The sequence below is a fragment of the Pelecanus crispus genome, chromosome 1 (genome assembly GCF_030463565.1).
Source record: "Pelecanus crispus isolate bPelCri1 chromosome 1, bPelCri1.pri, whole genome shotgun sequence".
Lineage (NCBI taxonomy): Eukaryota > Metazoa > Chordata > Aves > Pelecaniformes > Pelecanidae > Pelecanus > Pelecanus crispus.
Window position 1 is genome coordinate 72449224 of NC_134643.1, and position 19266 is coordinate 72468489.

The 19266-nt window shown below is 38.9% G+C and overlaps 1 protein-coding gene across 2 annotated transcripts in view; it reads right to left on the reverse strand.

The window, feature by feature from the left end:
* The window catches only part of EPS8 (EGFR pathway substrate 8, signaling adaptor), a 54253-nt gene that overhangs the window by 11002 nt on the left and 23985 nt on the right, over positions 1-19266 (reverse strand). The window contains exons 11-17 of one of the 2 annotated variants that reach the window (XM_075713136.1): positions 17909-17983; positions 17147-17295; positions 14614-14797; positions 10047-10180; positions 6201-6312; positions 5134-5277; positions 4783-4818 (exon numbers count right to left, since the gene is read on the reverse strand). In XM_075713136.1, the coding sequence (XP_075569251.1) occupies positions 4783-4818; positions 5134-5277; positions 6201-6312; positions 10047-10180; positions 14614-14797; positions 17147-17295; positions 17909-17983 (834 nt within the window). The remainder of the gene's footprint in view (positions 1-4782; positions 4819-5133; positions 5278-6200; positions 6313-10046; positions 10181-14613; positions 14798-17146; positions 17296-17908; positions 17984-19266) is intronic. The other variant, XM_075713142.1, reaches the window with a different exon arrangement.

Genomic DNA, 19266 nt, shown 5'->3' on the forward strand with positions numbered 1-19266 from the left:
CATACCACTCCTGAAATTTCATACGCATTAGCAATTTAAAACAAAAGCACATCAGTGCTAATAATTACCTCTTCTTACTCACTAAGCAACTCACAAAGTGAGTTATTCTTATTTTCTTCTTTTGAATAATGAGTGGAGTGTTGGCTACAAAACATACATGTGACACCATACAAGCAACGAGCTCTTTTCAAATCATCTATCCAGACAGAAACTTAGGAAAAAACAAAAAGCTGACAATGGACTAAAGGTCATAAGATGAACGTAGAGAACACTTGCAACTGTAAAACACTAAGAATTAAATCACAGCAGGAATCAAAAAAAGGAACTTATTTATTTTAGCTTAGAAAATGAGGTAAAGATTGCTGCTGACAGACACATACCCACTAGTTTGCTGACAGCCATCAGAACAATGAACAAACCCATTTTGCTCTCTTTTTTTCCTTCTTCCTTGTTATTTTTTGCTTTTAAGAATAAACTTGCAATCCTCAATTCATGTAGATTGGAACAAATCCTTTAAATTATTTGGAATGGTGATGATACACGCTCATTAAAGATCTGGATACATCAGAGAAGCTTGCTGGGACTACAGGTTTTTTTTTTCCTTTTTTGCCAGAAAAACTTTGTTTTCTACAGGAAAAAACAGAGGTCCCAAAGCTCTTTTTTAACACACTACAGGCTGCATCTTGTTAAAAATCGAGATTCAATATGATTTGATCTATTTTTAATGTAAGAAAGATAATAAGCTTGAGCAAAGTGCTAACAGTATCAACCTAACTTTTGATCATTGTAAAATAACCAGGAACAATATATTTTCAAATACATTTTGGCATCAAAACCAGGGAATATGTGTATTCAAACTATGGCAAATACAGACTTAGCATTAAAGAGGCACTGGATACATCCATAACTAGCATTAGTGCTGGGAAATGCTCTCATTAAGTTAACACAGACATGGAGCTTCCCATTTACTCTTTTTCCGAACATTTTAGTGCCACATTCCTATTTGCACAGCGACAGGCATTCGCCAAGAGGGCTGCAGAGCATTCAGCCTCAGTTTTGTCAACAGCATGGTGGTTTGAATGTTTTCTTGAGACTCACATTGGGGACCTCTCATTCTGGGGCATGTACCTCCTTCCTTTGGCTATATTTTAAGAGACAAGAGACAAGCAACTACTTGCTTACACCCAAAAGAGGCAATGAGGTACCCAAAACTAGAGGAGCAAATTTCAAGTGAGGTCTTTCACCAGAGTTTCCTTTGGTGGGCTCAGCTATTACACAGAGTCAACCAGCTGTCTATTTATACCCCATTACAAGGCACCTAACTAGCTCTTTGCGGGGTGTAAGGAATTTATGTTTTTATTGGATTTACAAACCTGCCTTGCTAGAATCTTATCAGAAAGCAAGAAGCACATCAGGATGGAAAAAGGAGAAATTTAGACAGAATTTACTTATTCAGATTGGTATTAGCTAGGATTAGTCCCCATTTCTTAAAATAAAATAATTATGGGCAAACTGGGGACTTTTAATTCCTATCATTAATCAAATCCTTTTTACAGCTATTCAGTACATTTTTGTGTAAGTGGCATCCCATAATTTGGGACTGGATCAATGCTGAATTGGACAGGAGACAACTCTGTTTTTTTAAAGCCATCAAAAAGTCTTGGTCTGATGGCAACTTTAAAGAGCACTTGATATGAAATGAGGTAAAAGAGATCCTGGCTGTTGGTCAAAAATTATGACATCTCTTTGGCCACTGCAAAATGAACACCTGGCAACTGCATCTCTTCATTATCAAACACTTCATGATCTGCAGGAAAGATACCAGTTGGCAAAAGATGAGTATGACAATATGACAGTAACCGGGAGCACAAATGCTGTGCTTGAGGGGAAACAACTTCCCACAGAGATATTTTAAGTAAGCTGCTAAACAAAAAGACAAAAAGAAAGGTTTTGATGGTAGATCGCCAAGAAATGCAAAGGACACTTGTCCCAAGTGAGGTGGAGGCTTTCAGCTTGGTGTTTACATACCATAAACATGCCTCTTACATATACTGTCACACTTCTGTGGACAGCTGTGTTTTTTTAAAATAAGTCTACAGGACTGCATTTGGCGTAACATTTACTCTCTGTGCCTCAGGATTTCATACACATCACTGATAATTGTCTCACCTCACAAAGGGTGTCATGAGATTAATTAACATGCCCACCAAGATACACACTTCTATCCCCATTATGTTTCTCAAATTTCTTTTTCAAGAGAATTTAAAAAAGTTAATAAAATGCACAGTAAGTTGGAAATATTATGATTAATTATTTTCTAGGTTCATCAGCAATACTTGTACAAAAGAAGAAGTCAGAGTGCTTGGGATGGTGAAGTACCACTGTTGGTTCACAATAAAAAGGCAGACTAAACAGCCACCACCACAGGAAACTCTTATAATCAATAATAAACGTTAGTGGAAAACATAAACAAGCAGAAAAATGCTCTCCTAAATGTACAAAAGTACCAAAAAAGCAAAAATACGTTTTTCCTGGAACTAATTCCACTGACCAGAAGAAAGACAATGTTATAGCCTCTGACTCATAAAGATGATGAAATAACTAGGATATTGCTTGCAATGTCCCTGCAAGTATCATTTTAGACAATTTAGTGCTTTCAAGTAACTATCTGGGACCTGGATCCTGAAAGGGACTGAGAGAAAAATCAGGATCTAATCTAGTGTGTGTACTCAGAGGTCACTAGGAGAGGGAACGGAGCGAAAGTAAAATAAACTTTGCAGCTCTGAGAATAATTGTGGTAATGAGGCATCCACCTCTCAGAGAAAGGGTGTCTGTCTGTAGAATAATTGGATGAAAAATATTACCTCTTTCAATGGAATCCTTAATCCTTCCTAACAATCTAGAAACATCCTTTGGTCAGCTGTGCTTTGAAGGCCATTAGTCTGTAAAGAAACATGCTAACCTTGTACGTAACACTTATCTGCGGCATGAAGCGAGCCAGGGTGCTCACCACAGCAGACGGACTACTTTGAAAGCAGTCTTTTGAAAACCAAAGATGACTTAGGGGATGAGCAAAAGCTGCGCAGCACCAGGCACTAAGCCCGCTCGTGTTCAGGGTCTGGCAAAGGCAATGATAGGAACCACTTCAATTTCCTGCTCTACCCACAAGTTCTCCTGTTTGACCTTGGGCAAGGCAGTCATCCCTTCATTTCTCTCTGAAATAGCAGCAATGTCTCATAGTGCTGTTACGAAAATAAATAGGGTTATGCAAACAGATGCCAAATGAACCATGTATCGATGACAGAGAAAAAGACAAATGAACATGCTTAGGAGTGCTAAAATTATAATAATCACCATAAGGTTAAGAACACATCTTGGTAAAGACTCCCTTGATCCTGTGTAATTCATTATGTTCCTAAATAATTTCACAGTATTTCAAGCTCATGTTTGAATATGTTAAAGCTACAAACAAAACAAAACATGGGCTGTAGGGAACAATCTGTCAGAGGGCAAAGAAACAAAATTGTCTTAAATGTTGTTCTCTGACCCTAATTTTCATAGGTCCATGGAGAATGCCTTGTGAAAATTATCAGTTTATTATTGACCACGTCATATCATTATTTCAAACAGAAAATTTCAAAACCTGCAGTGCATTACCAAGAATAGTGTAAGAACCTCTACTCAAAACTGTATTCAGTCTGCTCAGGATTTCTTGGCAAATTCCAAATACACAAAATTACATGCGCTCGAAGAAAAAAAGTCAGATCTTTAAATCAGGATTTGAAAAGCACTCTAGATACATGCTTCATTTCACACACAGGCAAAAACCATAATCAATTTAGAATGAGCTCATACATTATTGGCAAACAGTTAGGGATAAGAAAAACTCAGAAATGGTCTGATTCAAGCCCATTAAGCACAAGATAGGTCTACCACATGATTGTGCCAGAAATAGCATAGCACCCATTTCTCAAGAGACTTTCCATATCCATAGAAAGACCGGAAATACTGCAAAAGCTGGAGCTTTCACGATAGCTGTGCACACAGAATCCAGCACAGTGACACCTTCGACTGGGACTTTTAGATGAGTCTGTAGCAGAGACAGTCAGCAGTAACATTATGACATTTCTCAGTTTTCAGTCATGAGCCAGCGTGTAGGCGTAAGGACTGAATATTAGATTAAATTAAATTAAATTTAACTTCAAGTATCAACAGAAGTTTGGTTTGCATTTGGACTGAAAGTCTGATTTAGAGGCCTGGAATTTGTGGTTAATCCAAACTTGTTTGCCTAACCTTTCAAAATCATTAGATACTAAAGGGAAGACGTGGGTCTTAGAAAATACAATCTCTTGTTTTATGAGCCTCCAGCTCACTTAAATGTTGTCTAAAAATACACGTTACAACTTTATCCTGTATATCCTTACTCAGGTGGACAATTGCACTGACATAAGATTTTTTTTTTTTTTTTTAATATTTTACCCTCTAATTCTGTTCAACATATAAAAGAAATGACAACAAAAAAAAATCTTAATGCCACACCACAACATGAAAGAAATAAAACCAAAATTAGGTCAGGAGAATAGAGTGCTATTCATGCACAGGCATAGTAATTGAAAAATACCTGCTTTGTGAATTCAAAAGCAAAGACGCCTATTTTTTATGACTCCAAAATTACATAATTAAATTAATTCAAGACCAAGATAGAGACACACAAAGAAAATTAAAAAAAATAAAAAGAAAAGCTAGCGTTCACTCTCCTAGGAGAAATAAAGATGACCCTACCTTAAATAATTCAAACTCCTTCTTTGGCATCAACAGCTACCAATCCACAAAGGATATTTGCAATTAAAATAAATGCATACACATCCATTAGGATCGAAATTACTACCTCTAAGCAAATAAGCGGGGGGGGGGGGAATAACTTAAAGGAAAAGATTTTGCTGTATCTTTATCAACTTTTTACTCATGTTAGACTCCATGCAATACAGAAATCAGCCTCAGTCTGTAAAAGAAATACAAATCTTTTGATATATAAGTGGAACATGCAGATATTTTAGCTTTCCTGTGAATCTCTTCCTCCTCCACACACACACACATCAAAAGAAAATTTCGCTCCAAAGGAGTGGAAGGTACCTGGATGGTGCGGGTATATGCAGGCTCTGACCATCCTAGACCACCTTCATGATTCCTCAGAGGGTCCAAAATGTTGTTTGGCACAAAGCCTGTGCTGCCACTTTTATTCTGAACCTTCCACCACTGCTTTCTGTCATCCAGAATCTGAAATAATATGGCAATTTAATTACATATTTTTTCTGACTTTCCTCCTACTATTACTTAGACTGTGCATCATTCAAAAACAAAACCATAACCTTGCCCGGTTCTGTGACTGCCAACAGATCTTACACAGATGTCCCCAGGAAACCCCTGTTGGCTTCCTCGATTATCAACATCACTATTCCTACATGGTAGTACTGCACTTTTCAGAACATGGCTCTCAAGAAAGGATATGGAAGATGGAAGCAAAGCGTGTAATGAACCTCTGTGAATTCAGACATGTGATGGACAACACTGGACTGACAATCAAATACTTGCACAGAGAGGCTGACATCTCTAAAACCTATATGCTGATGACAAAAGAAATAAGTAACTACTACTAACCCAAGGAAAAACACAATCATTCTAGGAAAGCACAAATTTGGAGAGAGTGCACTTTTGAGTAAACAGGGAACTGGAGCAGGATGGCCAGAAGTCTGAAATCTGACCACCCGCCATGCAATCTTACAGACAAGATTTTCTCTCTTTGTTGCTCCCTCCCTTCCAAATTACTCTCGGTTTCACGGTACCAGCTCCCCCAGAAAAGGACAGTCTTTCACTATGCCCTGTGCATACACAGTATTTGCCAGAGCCAGTTATTTAAATACTACTAAATGAGGCTTTTAAAAGCAACACTAGAGAAGATGGAAGAAAAAAACAAATATATTTCTAGCATGGATCTCTAGAGCACCAATTCATAAATCAGCACAGAACCTCTGTTTATCATGCGTATGATGCAAAACAAATTAATTGAATTTTCCATCTTAGGGGAGATAAATAAAACACATTGATGTAATCATTAAGGCCAGCCATAATGCCCACAGGAAAGGTAGCCTCGGCTTTGAGTAGTAAGACAGATTTGTTTTTTCTCTTTGCAAAAAAATTACCTCTACGATCTCTTCTTTCATGACAGAAAGCTCACTGTTGTTTCTTGCCATAAATTCGTACTTGCATTTGGCATATTTCTTGGTCTGTGCTTTATTGTGTGCTTCATAGTTTCTGCAAAGCAAATATCAGACTATTGTTCAGTGAGACATTCAAGCAAATAAAAACACAGCCTAAACACCCTCTTCCACAACCTGCAAAACATTTAAACAAAAAACCCCACCATAACATGATGTTGCTGTAGAACAACCTATTCATAAAACACTGATTTAAGTTCCAAAAAAAGAAAAAAAATGAAACAAAAGAAAGAAGTGGTTGAGCTACATGGACCTCAAGAACTGGTAATCTTTATCAGCTCACTGCTTGCAAGATGTATGATAACAACCAAGATTAACAGTTATCATATAATGAAAAACATGTACACTGTATTTAGTCTGTTTTCCTACAGTAAGTTAAACAATCATTCACCATATAAGCAAATGACTACACTTAGAATATACTTGATATCTTGTACTTTGTATGAAACTATTTCTAGTGTTGATCATAAATTAAGTTTCAAACAAATAATAACTGAATAAATTTTTGCCATCAACACCAGTGGAATTAAAATTTATTTTAAAAATGCTCATCTACTGTAGGTCCATGAGATCTTGACCATAAGATGCCATTAACTCTAACAACCTCAAGTTAATGTATCAATTAAAAATGAAAAATGACTTCTTGGCAGTTACAGACAGGTTTCATTGTAGAACAAGGCATATCACAGTATAACTCTGTGTTTTTCTGTTCCCTTGAGGAAAGTTCTGTTCTGATTGCCTTTGGGTAACAAGCTACTAGGTTCTTTGACATAGTACCTCTTCAAGATGAGAAGCCCCCCAGTCCCCTCAAAAGAGGTCCAAAGAAACAGTAACACCATTCATTTATTGCAAATTATACCGACAATCCAAATCCGTACCAGGATCCATAGTGAAGTTAAAAAATTTAAAAAAAAGAAAAAAAGAAAAAAAGGGATAATGAAAACATCAAACAATGGCTTCAAATGCTTCAAACAACATCACAGCACAGGGATACGAATGCAGATGGTTGCGGATGTTGGTGCTGTGTAACCATGGGTCCCAGGTTGCCTGAGCCATCCAGCAGCTAGCTAGCTATTGCATGGCTGTGGAGAACTGTCTCACTTGACTTGAAGAGCAGAACAAAGGAAGAGTCATATTTAGATTGAAAGATTATTTTGAATGGAAGACAAAACACTAAAAGAATTTAAGGAGAGAGTGAAAAACATGAGATGAACCCTAGCCTGAAGAATAGCTGTTATGAGGTTGAAAGACATGTGAGTAATCCCAACATCTTCCTCCACCCAGTAAAAATTTATATAATTTTGAACTCCTTTCTTACTATTTCAGGGATATGACTAACGTCCTTCTGAAGGTACTTTTACTTTTAGGCTGCCTAAACTCATTTCACTAACTGTGTCTTCCTACCTTGTCCACACCTAGCTATCCTGATCCCACCAAAAACCATAACTCAGGAAGAATATTTTAAAAATGCTTACATTTCAGTTTTACTCTGCTCTGTTGCGATCAACAGCAACATCCCCAGAACATGAGCCAGGCATTGGCTGTACGCTTCTCAAGAGACCATAATTTCTCAAGCCCAGGTTAATGAGCCTAACAGTTTACTCTGGGCAGAAATATTCTCAGCACTTGCCTCCGTCCATCCTCTGCTGTGTTTTCTTACTGCCTATCAAATACACTGTAACTGCAGCCCTCCGCTCTCCTATGCACAAGAGCCTAGCGGATTGCGCAGATTGCCAGGGTGCTATTTTTCAAACGACAGCACAAAACCAAACTAGACGGCATACTACTTTAAAACACCACACAACTTGCTCAAAAACTATTCAGTACTCTCCCAGCACCAGAGAGAGTCCCCAATATACCTAGTAACACACGGAAAGTTTAAGATCCTGACATTTAGTTTAAGTCACCCAAGGAAAGCACACCTTACTGGAGGTCCTGGCATATTGGAATAAGGCTCACTGAAGTTCCCCGTGATTAAAATTTCCCTGGACAAGGTGTAACCTACCTCTCCCTCAGAAGGTAGTGGGTGGCTTAGTCACTGCCTTCAGACCGCTCATTAGGAATGCCAGCTTTGAACAAGGACCAGCAAACCATGGCTGAAAGGGTCAGCTTGAATTTCTCACTCCCTCCCCCAAAACCACTCCTCCACCTGCTTCTTCACAGATGCTTTAAAATTTATCTTTAAATGGAAGTTACTTGGGTAACACATATTAACAGCTGTCCCCCAATAATGAACTCCTCCTACCAGGCATGTATTACATGTCTCAAGAGCCAATTAACAAATGGAAGTTTGTGCTGCGTTGAACAGACTGGGAGATAGAGGCACACTGTGGATGTTTGCATCAGTACCAGCCATCTAGACTCCCTCTTGCAAGCGGTGGTGAGAAACAGGCACCACTACAGCATGTCTCATTTCATATCTTTCAAAAGACTAATTTCACCTTACATGAACTGCTTCTCAGAAACACCCATTTCCCTTTACCCGCCACAAAGGAGGCTTGGATGACTCTTTCAGTTGCAGCCAGATACGCTGATATCATCAACAGTTCAATGCACTAAGCCCCATTCTCTAAACCTGAAATGGAGGCAACAACATTTGCATGGAATACTCTCACTCTGAAAGGACAAAACTGGTCTTACCACATTACAGGTAAGAGAGAAAGGAATTTAGAGTACAGATCATCTAGATTTCAAGCTGATTGGTCCTGAGACAAGAACCCAGAAAGTAACCAAGTTTGAGAAAAAGATTAGAGATGACTACTACTGCTGTTGTTGTTACGAAGAATTCCAAAGTTCAGGAAAAGAATCGAGTCTTCAGTCTGCACACCATGTGGGAATATGTTTGCATGCAGATTAACAGGATCTTTTAGCACATAGCTCAAAACTAGGGGTTATGCAAAGGTTTTCATCAAGAGAGTTGTATTAATGTTGTTTTAACCAGCAATCTGATCCCCAAAACTTAAATGTCTTCCATGGCACATAAGCTAAAATACTCTTCATATAGTGTATACGGACTATGGTTTGGCATAGGGGAGCAATTCCAACACTGCTTTACCGATTTACTTCCAGTTTGTACTGGTATAAACTCTCCCCACAGGCAAGACTGAGACTCCAAGGATCACTGCATTTGATCTTGTCAAGCTATTTGGATTTAGGCTAAAATGAAGGGGATGAAAGAGCATGTGCAAAAAGACATTGGTTGCTATGCAAGCATTTCAGAGCTTTTTTTTGTAACATTTGAAAGAGAATGGAAGAAACAAGGAGTTACTATTCTGAAAGTGGATATTTATGCACCAGCCCAGAAAACAAAAAGCAGACTATGGAGCACTAAGTGAGCAGCTAAACAAATCAAACAATCATTCAAAACAAGGACAGATGAATCTCAGAGCAGACTTGTCATTCTTTGTAGTTCTGAAAAAAGCAAAGAGTGTATTTAAAAACAGGAAACAAAGCAGAAATCAAATCTGAACCCAAATAGGAGGATTCTGTGTTCTCAATCGGGTTGGAATTCTGCTACATCATTTTTGACAAAAGCACCGATTTAACAGCATACATAAACAGGGTAGTTTCATAAAAAATATACTGAAAGAGTCTTAATGATGTGCCTTAGAGAAGCAAAAGCAGAATACCCACTGCTAGCGGAATCGCTTCCTCATAGAAATAATGATTGCTCCAGACACAACCAGAGGTAATTACAGACACCGCCACCCCAATAGCAATAAGTCGGGACAGTTATCCACAGCACCACGTACGCCGTTGATTCAGTGTTACCTATCTACATGTCGGCTAACAGTTTGCTTAAAGGCAGCAACAGCCGCCCCCTGGTCCAGCAGAGGCCCTCTTTTGTAAACCGTGTTACTGAATGCATACCCGTCGGACGGAGGGTAGTCGGGAACACTGGGAGGCTGGAAGACAAAAAAGAAACAAAGCCACAAAGTGGATTAGTGTCATCAGCGGCACTGCCTGGTTCACTTAATCCAGCACCCCTAGGGTCCCTGTCAGCATTCACGCGTCCTCAGGTGCTCACGGTTCTGCTATGAAAAGTTAATAACTTCTGCATTTCAAATACATAAACAGGGAGATCAAAAGGACAAGAATAAAAGAATTTCTATCCTAAGTCATCCCACTGCATTAATATTGCAGTGGGTATTCTTTAGAAAACAGTTCTCTGGTGCAAGGTCCATGTCATCTCTCAGATATCATCACTACAGCAACACAACTTATAAACAATGGCTGAATGGCTTTAAAATAAACTGCACTGAGAAACCGCTTTGAGCTTTTGTTCTAGATGTACCCTTAAAGCCAGAAACCTCGAGCTAGCTCACAGTAAGTCCGTACAAGGAATAAAACCTCCCAAATAAAATTATTAATCCGTTGCAGGATCATAATATCAAGGGGCTCATTTATGTCACCCTGTCACTGAACACGACTACAGTCAAAGAAGAAGTGCAAAAATGAATGTGATAGTTGGTATAATTAAGGATTTTAATTAAGAAAAATAATCACAATTTATCACAAGCACACATATAAGAACGTTCAAGGCTTTAGGAAATTCTTTTTAAACAACAGCCCCTTAAAAAAAACCCACCCTAAATCCAGCAACGATACTCTGCGTCTAAGTAGGAATTATTTTAGCCAACATTCCCCAAAACAAAAACAAGCTAAGCAGTTCATTTCTGGAGATTACCATATTGAAATTGCTCATTCTAGGTCTTTTCCTTGTACGACCATGCAGTTGCACAGGTTAGGATAGCTGAGATTCATCAGATATTGCCAAATCTCTAAGCCTGGTTTGTTTTTTTTTTTTGCCGCGGTCGTGTTTTTTTTCCCCCTCCCTGTCTGTGTGGCTACAGAAAAGCCACTCACCTAATTTCTACCTCCACATATCTGACCTGGCACCCAGAGACACTTGTCTACGGAGCTGAGGGTTTATGAAAAGAAAACCACATAAAACTCCCCATACGCACAGAATATTCTTTAAAACTGTATTATTAAGACATCTGTGAAAAAAATCTCAAGTGTCAACTAGTTTATACCTTACATCAAAAGACATCCAGGAAGCAGGAACTCATTTTACTCTACACAGAAATTATTTGCATCGCCTTAGCCTCACTGGACTCTCCATCACCAGTTCTCCGTTGTTTCACTACCATTTGAAGTCCTCATCACTGAACTGACTCCACTTTGAAACCCCTCCAGTGGGAGCTCTCTGTGTGGCTACCTCTTCAGATTCAGGAATGGAGAGAAAAAAAAGGGTTTTCATGAGCGGGAACCTCCAATGCACTTTGCCAGGTGCCAGAGCAGTCCCTGCCCAGCGGGGAGGGCAGCCGGGGCACCCTCTCTCCACTGCCGGCGGGGCACAGCTCTCGACACGCAGCCTCAGTCCCCGGGAGAGCGATGTCACGCTGAGACATGAGGCCAATTAGCAGCAAGAGACGAGCACTTAAATTCTCATCTTATTTTTCCAGCTCCTTTTGTTACACAAGATCTTACGGCAGACTTCTGAAAGAATAATTATTCTGGTATCACCCACTCCAGGGCGGTCCTTTTGCTGCAGACAAATAGCATTTTGCACTCACGCAGCTTTTTCCAGCTGAGCACCTACAGCATTTCACAGCTATTAAGCAGCTCAGTGCTCTTCCCCCTAGGGATGTGCTGAGGAGGCACTGGTGCGGGGAGCCAAGGTACCGAGGTTAAATGACTTGCTCAAGACCACGCGGCAATCAGCAGCAGTCATGAAACCAAGGCCTGACATCCCAGGTGCCAGGCACATAAACGCCTTCAGTGAACTGGGATTTATTTTACTTTTTTTAGTCTTTCAATGGTTAAGATGAAAAGGCCAAGCTGGCACAAAGAGCTGCCAATCCAACCAACGTTACTGACACCAAAAAGAATGAAATGAACTCCCTCAAACACAAGCGACCAAAATCCCTCAATGTATTTCCCCCCCAAAAGAATTGTTTTAACTTATTATATATATAAAAATAACAAATTAAATTCTTACAATCATCAGAACAGAAAAATTAATGTTATTCTTTTTTCAATACTATTTTGCTTCTTTGGGTTTTTTTGGGGGGGTTTGGTTTTTTTTTTTTAATTTAGAAGGACCACAATGTAAAAAAAAAAACCAAAAAACAAAACACCAAATCCTGCATGGAAATGTAGAGCAGCAGTAAAACACTGAGACAATGTTTGGTGAGACTTTTTTGGGAGCTGACTAGGGAAGGGAGTGACACAATGGCAACAGCTACATTTCACATTATTGTGCTCATTAACTTTACTAAACGCTTTTTTCCTCAAAATGAATCACTGGCAAGAACTTAGGTTTTGGTACATTTATTCTTGAGGCATAAAGCCAAACAGTATTTTAAGTAATCAGATATGTACCGTGTTATCCTCCTTTGCTGGGCAGACATTTTACCCAATTTGTTTGTCTCTATAGCTGAATAGACTTTTTTTATTTTTTCACTAACGGAGATTTTCATGAAAACAAAGTTTTATTGTGACAAGCTTTTCATGGGCAGTTTTGATAAACTTTTGCTGGGGAAGCTTTGTTGTCTCCAGTAAGAGAATTGCTCTGCAAGAGAAGACCATCTCACAACAGCCAATAATCCTTCCCTTGAATCTTTTCCCATATGTGCATTTTTTCACGAACAGATAAAAAAAATATATTATAAAATTAAGATAAAATCCAGTATCATCGCATTAAGATGTACTCCAAATATAGTACTGATGTAGATTGCTCAAGGAACACAGGACAGACTACAGACTGAACCTAGAAAATTCTTAGGTGCACTTCCATACACATACCTGCTAACAGGGTGTCCTGGTTTCAGCTGGGATAGAATTAATTTTCTTCCTAGTAGCTGGCATAGTGCTGAGTTTTGGATTTAGGATGAGAATCATAGAATAATGTTGATAACACACTGATGGTTTAGTTGTTGCTAAGTACTCCTTATGCTAGTCAAGGACTTTTCAGCTTCCCATGCTCTGCCAGGTGCACGAGAAGCTGGGAGGGGGCACAGCCAGGACAGCTGACCCAAACTGACCAAAGGGCTATTCCATACCATACGATGTCATGCTCAGTATATAAACTGGGGGGAGTTGGCTGGGGGCAGCGATCGCTGCTCAGGGACTGGCTGGGTATTGGTCAGTGGGTGGTAAGCAATTGCATTGTGCATCACTTGTTTTTTATACTATTTTATCATTATTATTATTATTTTCTCTTCCTCTGCTGTCCTATTAAACTGCTTTTATCCCAACCCATGGGTTTTACTTTTTTTTTCCGATTCTCTCCCCCATCCAACTGCAGGGAGGGTGAGCGAGTAGCTGTGTGCTGCTTAGTTGCCGACAGGGGTTAAACCACAAGGGTGGTTAAAATTAAAATTTTAGATTAAAGCTTATGTCCTCCCAACAACAAAAAACTTCCAAAACTAAAACTTTTATATGTTTAAAAAGGCAATAGCTTTTTTTTCTGAATTGAAATGCAACAAAATCCACTTTTATTCTTAAAATTTTCACATAAACCAAAGTACATTTTGTGGCCAACTCTACTGAAAAGGAGTAGGGGGTAGAATCTTTATAGTCAGCCCCTTTGTTTCTCAACAAAGTTAGTCAGAAAACGCACTCTAGTTTCTCTGAAGGCTCTAGATGGTGGTGCATGCTTCCATTCTCTAAACAGAATAACCTGTTTTTTGCTAAAACAATCTCATTTCTTAGGAGAAAAGGCTGGGAAAATGTTCCTGTGCAATAACTCTTCTAACTGGCAACCGTTTTTCAGAAGTAGGCCTAAATTACCTGACAAGGCATTACTCCGATAGCACCTCCAAATACTTCCTTGCAATACAGTGAAGGTATCAAGAAATTAATGAAAGGAATATTAAATTCCACATTTGTGTAGCAGCTTAAATCCAAAATTCCCTAAAGAGTGGCGTCTTTTTCTTTTTGTCTGTGTGCCTGTGCATGGATGCACGTTGAGAACACTTTCCTTCAAATTCTACCTGAAGTATATACAACCAAAATCAACAGGATCTAAAAGAACAGCTCAAGAATCAAACTGAACCGTAGGGGCTTGGATTGTCCTCCCCGCTGAGGTGGAAAAGTGCGCCAAGTTCAAGGACAGCAGTAGGCAAAAGCCTTGTATTTTTCCTAATCACATTTTTGGTGGCTGAACGGGTATTTGGTTTTGTGTAACTTTAGTAAGTATAATGAGCTTGCACTGATGTAGCAGACATCAGAGCATGGTTACTCCAACAATGTCACAGAATGTCTTCTTTATGAAGGAAGCAGTTGGTGTTGCCTTCAGCTAACTTCCAAAATGCTGTCGCAGGTAACCTACCTCAGTTGACAGTCTTTTCATTTCTTGCTTCCGCTGTTGCTCTGCAACGTTTGCCACGGACTCAGCCAAATGATTGAGTTCTTGCTCCTTTGGAGCTCCCATGAAGTTCAGCAAAGGAGGCTCCCAACCATTTCGGAAACGGGGGACATAAGGTGGAATAAAATGGTCTTTGGGCCAATCCGTTCTGTACGAAAAGTAAATTAGAGATCTGTATCAAGGGCCATACAAATATTGGTTTAATAGGTTTCCTAAAAATTGAAATGCTTTAGAATTTTTATTAGTCTAGAGGAGAGGCTGGGATTACAGTACAGGCAGAATTGTGCTAGAACACAGAAAATCAGCAGAAAACATTTATTGACCACAACTATGCTCCCTGCTGTGCCCTGCAGAAAGAAACTGCTCCTGCCAAAAGGACTTGTCAGTGGTAAAACACAACAAATTTCTGTCTTGTAGCAAAGGATGAGTAATAGAAGAATCAATGACAAACCAACCTAGGGTTTGTCTTAAGTGTTAGATGGGGAAAAATATTGCAATGCTCTATTTGTGTTAAAGCACCAGAAAAAAGACTACGAAGAAACAGCCTGCTCTATAAGAAAGTCTGAAAGCAGGTACGAAGCATGGAAGCTTAGGGGGCCTAGCTGCCACCTAAAAGAAAAATTTAAACAATAGCTTTTACTGACAAAAAACCCCAACTCTACATGCTCCAAGACACAAGAATTATCATTACATTTGCTGTTTTATAGTCCAGACTGATCTTTTTAAAACACTGTATTACTTTTCAGAGCTCCATTAGCATTCCCTATTGTAATACAAAATACCTCAATAAATGCTTTCATGCTCTGCCTTTACACTATACATAACACACTGTCCCGCAATATAAATTGCGGTATCTTCACAGTGGAAGCAGAAATGGGAACGTACATTACAGTCTTTTAACAGTGTCATTGTTGACACTGCTCAAAATTAAGGGACAAAGGCTGCCAGTCACACAAGTTGCAGGAGCAGTCAGCAATTACTAGCCCATTAGCAGGCCTGAGCTAGGTCAGTAACCCTTGAGTTTCATCATCCATCTCTCCAGCTACACCACAGCACAGTGTACCTCTGTATACTTAGATTAATCAGACCATCATTTCTAATCTGCACAGGTCAACCAACTATATTCTAAGTGCTTCATTCTTCACTGCCCAACATGAGCTACTTCTCTTTCCATTAAACATTTTTCAGGATGGACTAAACAAATGATGATGGTAGTTCCCAAGACAAGGAGCCCATTATTTTACCCAGTGATCCGTTTTCCCTGCACGGGGCTCCAATGCTATGAGGCAATTTCCACTGCCAGTCCCACCAGAAGCTGCTGTGAAGCCAGCGGAGCTTGAAGCAGGTAAAGGCAAGCGGATGATGCTTTGCTGGGGTAAGCTCTCTAGCAATCATAAGGAGCTGCAATACCTGTTTCCAGCTCATTTTATAGCAGCAGGCCAAACAAGAGGCCCAAAGGACAAATTTGGACATTCCTGGTCCTGCAGCAGAGTGACCTCAAGGAACGGAAAGACCTGTACGTCACTCCCCCTACTCTGAGGATGTTTGTCACTCCCTGCTCTAGTGATTTCCATGCAGCCTTCCTTACCAGCAAAACACACAACTACTTTTTAATCAATCAATTAATTAATTAAAGAAATCCACTTGGTAGATGTTTATGTTCCCATTTGAAATCTAAGATCAAGGATGAATAAACACAAAATACATGATGCATTTCCAGCCCAAGTGATTGCACATTTCATCATCATCAAATGTACTTATCTACCGCAGATTACAGAGTTAAAACGCACTTTGCTAATTTAAGCTTTTTCTTTTGCATGTTCTACTTACCTAAGTAATTTCAAACCATATACTTACCTCAAAAACAACAAATGCATAAAATAGTTAATTTTTAGCTGAGCCTAACCATAATAGTGAATCCATTAAATGCAACGTGTAGGGTATGCACATGTAACATGGTTCAGCCAATAAACATTGTTTAAAAATTATAAGCATTTTCTTTATAGCATTATGATGCTTTTGAAGAAGACATTGTAAATTTTCAGCTTTTGATAATTTTTTCAATTGAAAATAGAAATCTGTATCCTGTTCTTCAATATTTCATCACTTTTTATTGCAGCTTCTTCAAATTGGTTTTTAATGAACTCCAGGTAGCTGGGTTGGAAGAATAATGGAGAAAAACAAGTGGAAACGTGCAAGGGACAATTCAGAAAAAATGACTGCAAGAAGTTATGTCAAGAGGTTCTTGGTACCATGGACACAGCAAAAATTTCTGTCTGCATTTCCTCCTTCCTTGAGACCCCTAAAATCAAAACACTCCCAAATCCCACTGAGGCTGAAGAGTTCCTTTCCAAAAACTTCAAAGAACAGTTCTGAAGAGTCCAAAGCCCAACAAATTAATATTGAGTTTATTGGGGGGTGGATAACTTGGTTAAGATCATGTCAATAAACTTGAGTTTAGAAATCATCTCTAAAATAGGCAAAGGTTTTTTCTCACCTGGCTTTGGTCCATGTGTCACCCAATGACATCCATAACTGTCCTTCCTCACTGGTGACAGTATATCGCAGGAAGTCTATAGTATCTTTTGTTAAGAGGGGGCTGAGTACTGTACCAGCAAGCTCTGGACCTCCTGTTGTCTGTACCACCTAAATCCAAGTATTAAAATAATACAAAGAACATATGCCTTTTAAGTAAGGAAGTTACTCTGAATATAGGTTACCTACAGTGCTGCTAGGAAACATTTATTACTGACAAAAACACCTTCCCCCCAAAAAAACTCTGAGAAGCTAACAATGTGCCTTAATGTCCTAAAGATTAACTAAACCATTTATTGCAGAAGAACTGCTGTTCTGGTCACCAACCATTTTATATTTAGACCCACTTTTGGCAATGTGATTTTTGCTCTACTGATCAAACCTACACATACTTCCATTAAATAGACATATGGCTATGCTTTCAACTCTGCTCCTGCATTATGTAAGTTACCTCAATTTTTTATTGTTAATTAAAAATTATAATGGTAAACTGTAACACACAAAGCTAAAGATGATTTAAATAAATATATTTAATAGTTGGGAATATACGCAGAAAAGGATATAAATTATTTTCTAAAGAGAACCTCATCCTGAGATACAGTCATTTCTCCTTAGTTATTGTCCAGGGACACAACATTTCAATCTCGTTATCCTTGAAAAGGTTATAGAGCATATAAATACAAGAGTTCTGAAGAAAAACACTGAGAAAATTATACAACCTTACCATATGTAGCGGGGTAAAGAGAAAATGAACCAGTTCAGCTGCACTAGGATTCTGGATATGGAACTTTAGTTTGGCCTGAAGGAATGGGAAAATGATACATTTTAAGAAACAGTTAACTTTTATGACAATAAATACTTCACATAAGAATGGCTATCCCTGGCCAGGCCACAGGTCCACCTAAGCCCAGTGTTTTGTATGCAACATCCGCTAAGTGCAAGTGCTCATTCATCCAATTGCTTCTGAATCCATGTATATCTTTAGCACCTATTGTGCAAACCAAGAAGTTTAACAATTTAATGATAAGATTTGTAAAGTAGCATCTCCTTTGGAAATTTGCCACCTCTTCGTTTCATTAGTATTCTGCAGTTCTTTCCCAAATGAACACTGAGCAATCCTTCTCTACTTGCTTTTTCCAGTGATACTCATAACCATTTGCAGATTTATTACATTCTTCCTCTGTTTGGCCTTTTCCAAGCTAAAGTAATTCCTTCGAGCATTCTTGTCCTCCCTGTACCTTCTTCAATTTTGCTACACTGCAAACAAAATAAGGCAAGGGAACATAATGGCATATTGATACTCTTTATATGTTAATTCTCTTTTTTCCTGATGTTTCCTAACATTTGCTTGGTTGATCACCATTGAACATGGATGACGTTCTCACAGGAATCGGTATTACATCAACATTTTGTTCTGATTTGTTTTATATACGAGATTTTCCTCCACCTGTCCATGCTCTATCATATCTATCAATATTGAATCTCATCTGTCACTTTACCTGCGTCATGAGTTATTTCTAGATTTGTAGACTCTACACTCCCCATTTGCCAGAACACCTGTAAATATGTTGGACAGCAAAGGCCTCTGCAGAGGGGACTTCACTGCTGAATTTACTGCACTTTGAGAAGTGGTATTTTAATCTTATAATTTGTTTTCTATTTCACCAAACAAGAATCTAAGAAGCTACATTCAACCTCACAGTAGCTCAGTTTCTTTAAGAACTTCAGGGTGTGCAACCTTGCTGGATGTGTCTTAGAAATCCAAAGAAACAAAATCAAAGAAATGATGGATTTGTAGACATTATTTTACTTTGCCAGATGCATGTTTGATTCCTTCTCAATTTAACATACCTGCCTACAAACTGCATCCCATGTGCAGGTACCTCAGGGGTACCTGGTTGTCATAAGTCCCTCAGATCCTTGGAATGACTTTAAAGACTATCAGCGTTACCTTAACCACTTCCCTTCCCCTGGCAGAAAGGCAGTTTGAGAAAGATTACACACCATACTGTGTGGTCTGCTGACTTAGTTTTTGGAATAGATGGATGAATGGTGCCCATTCAAACAGGGCTTCTATTCATC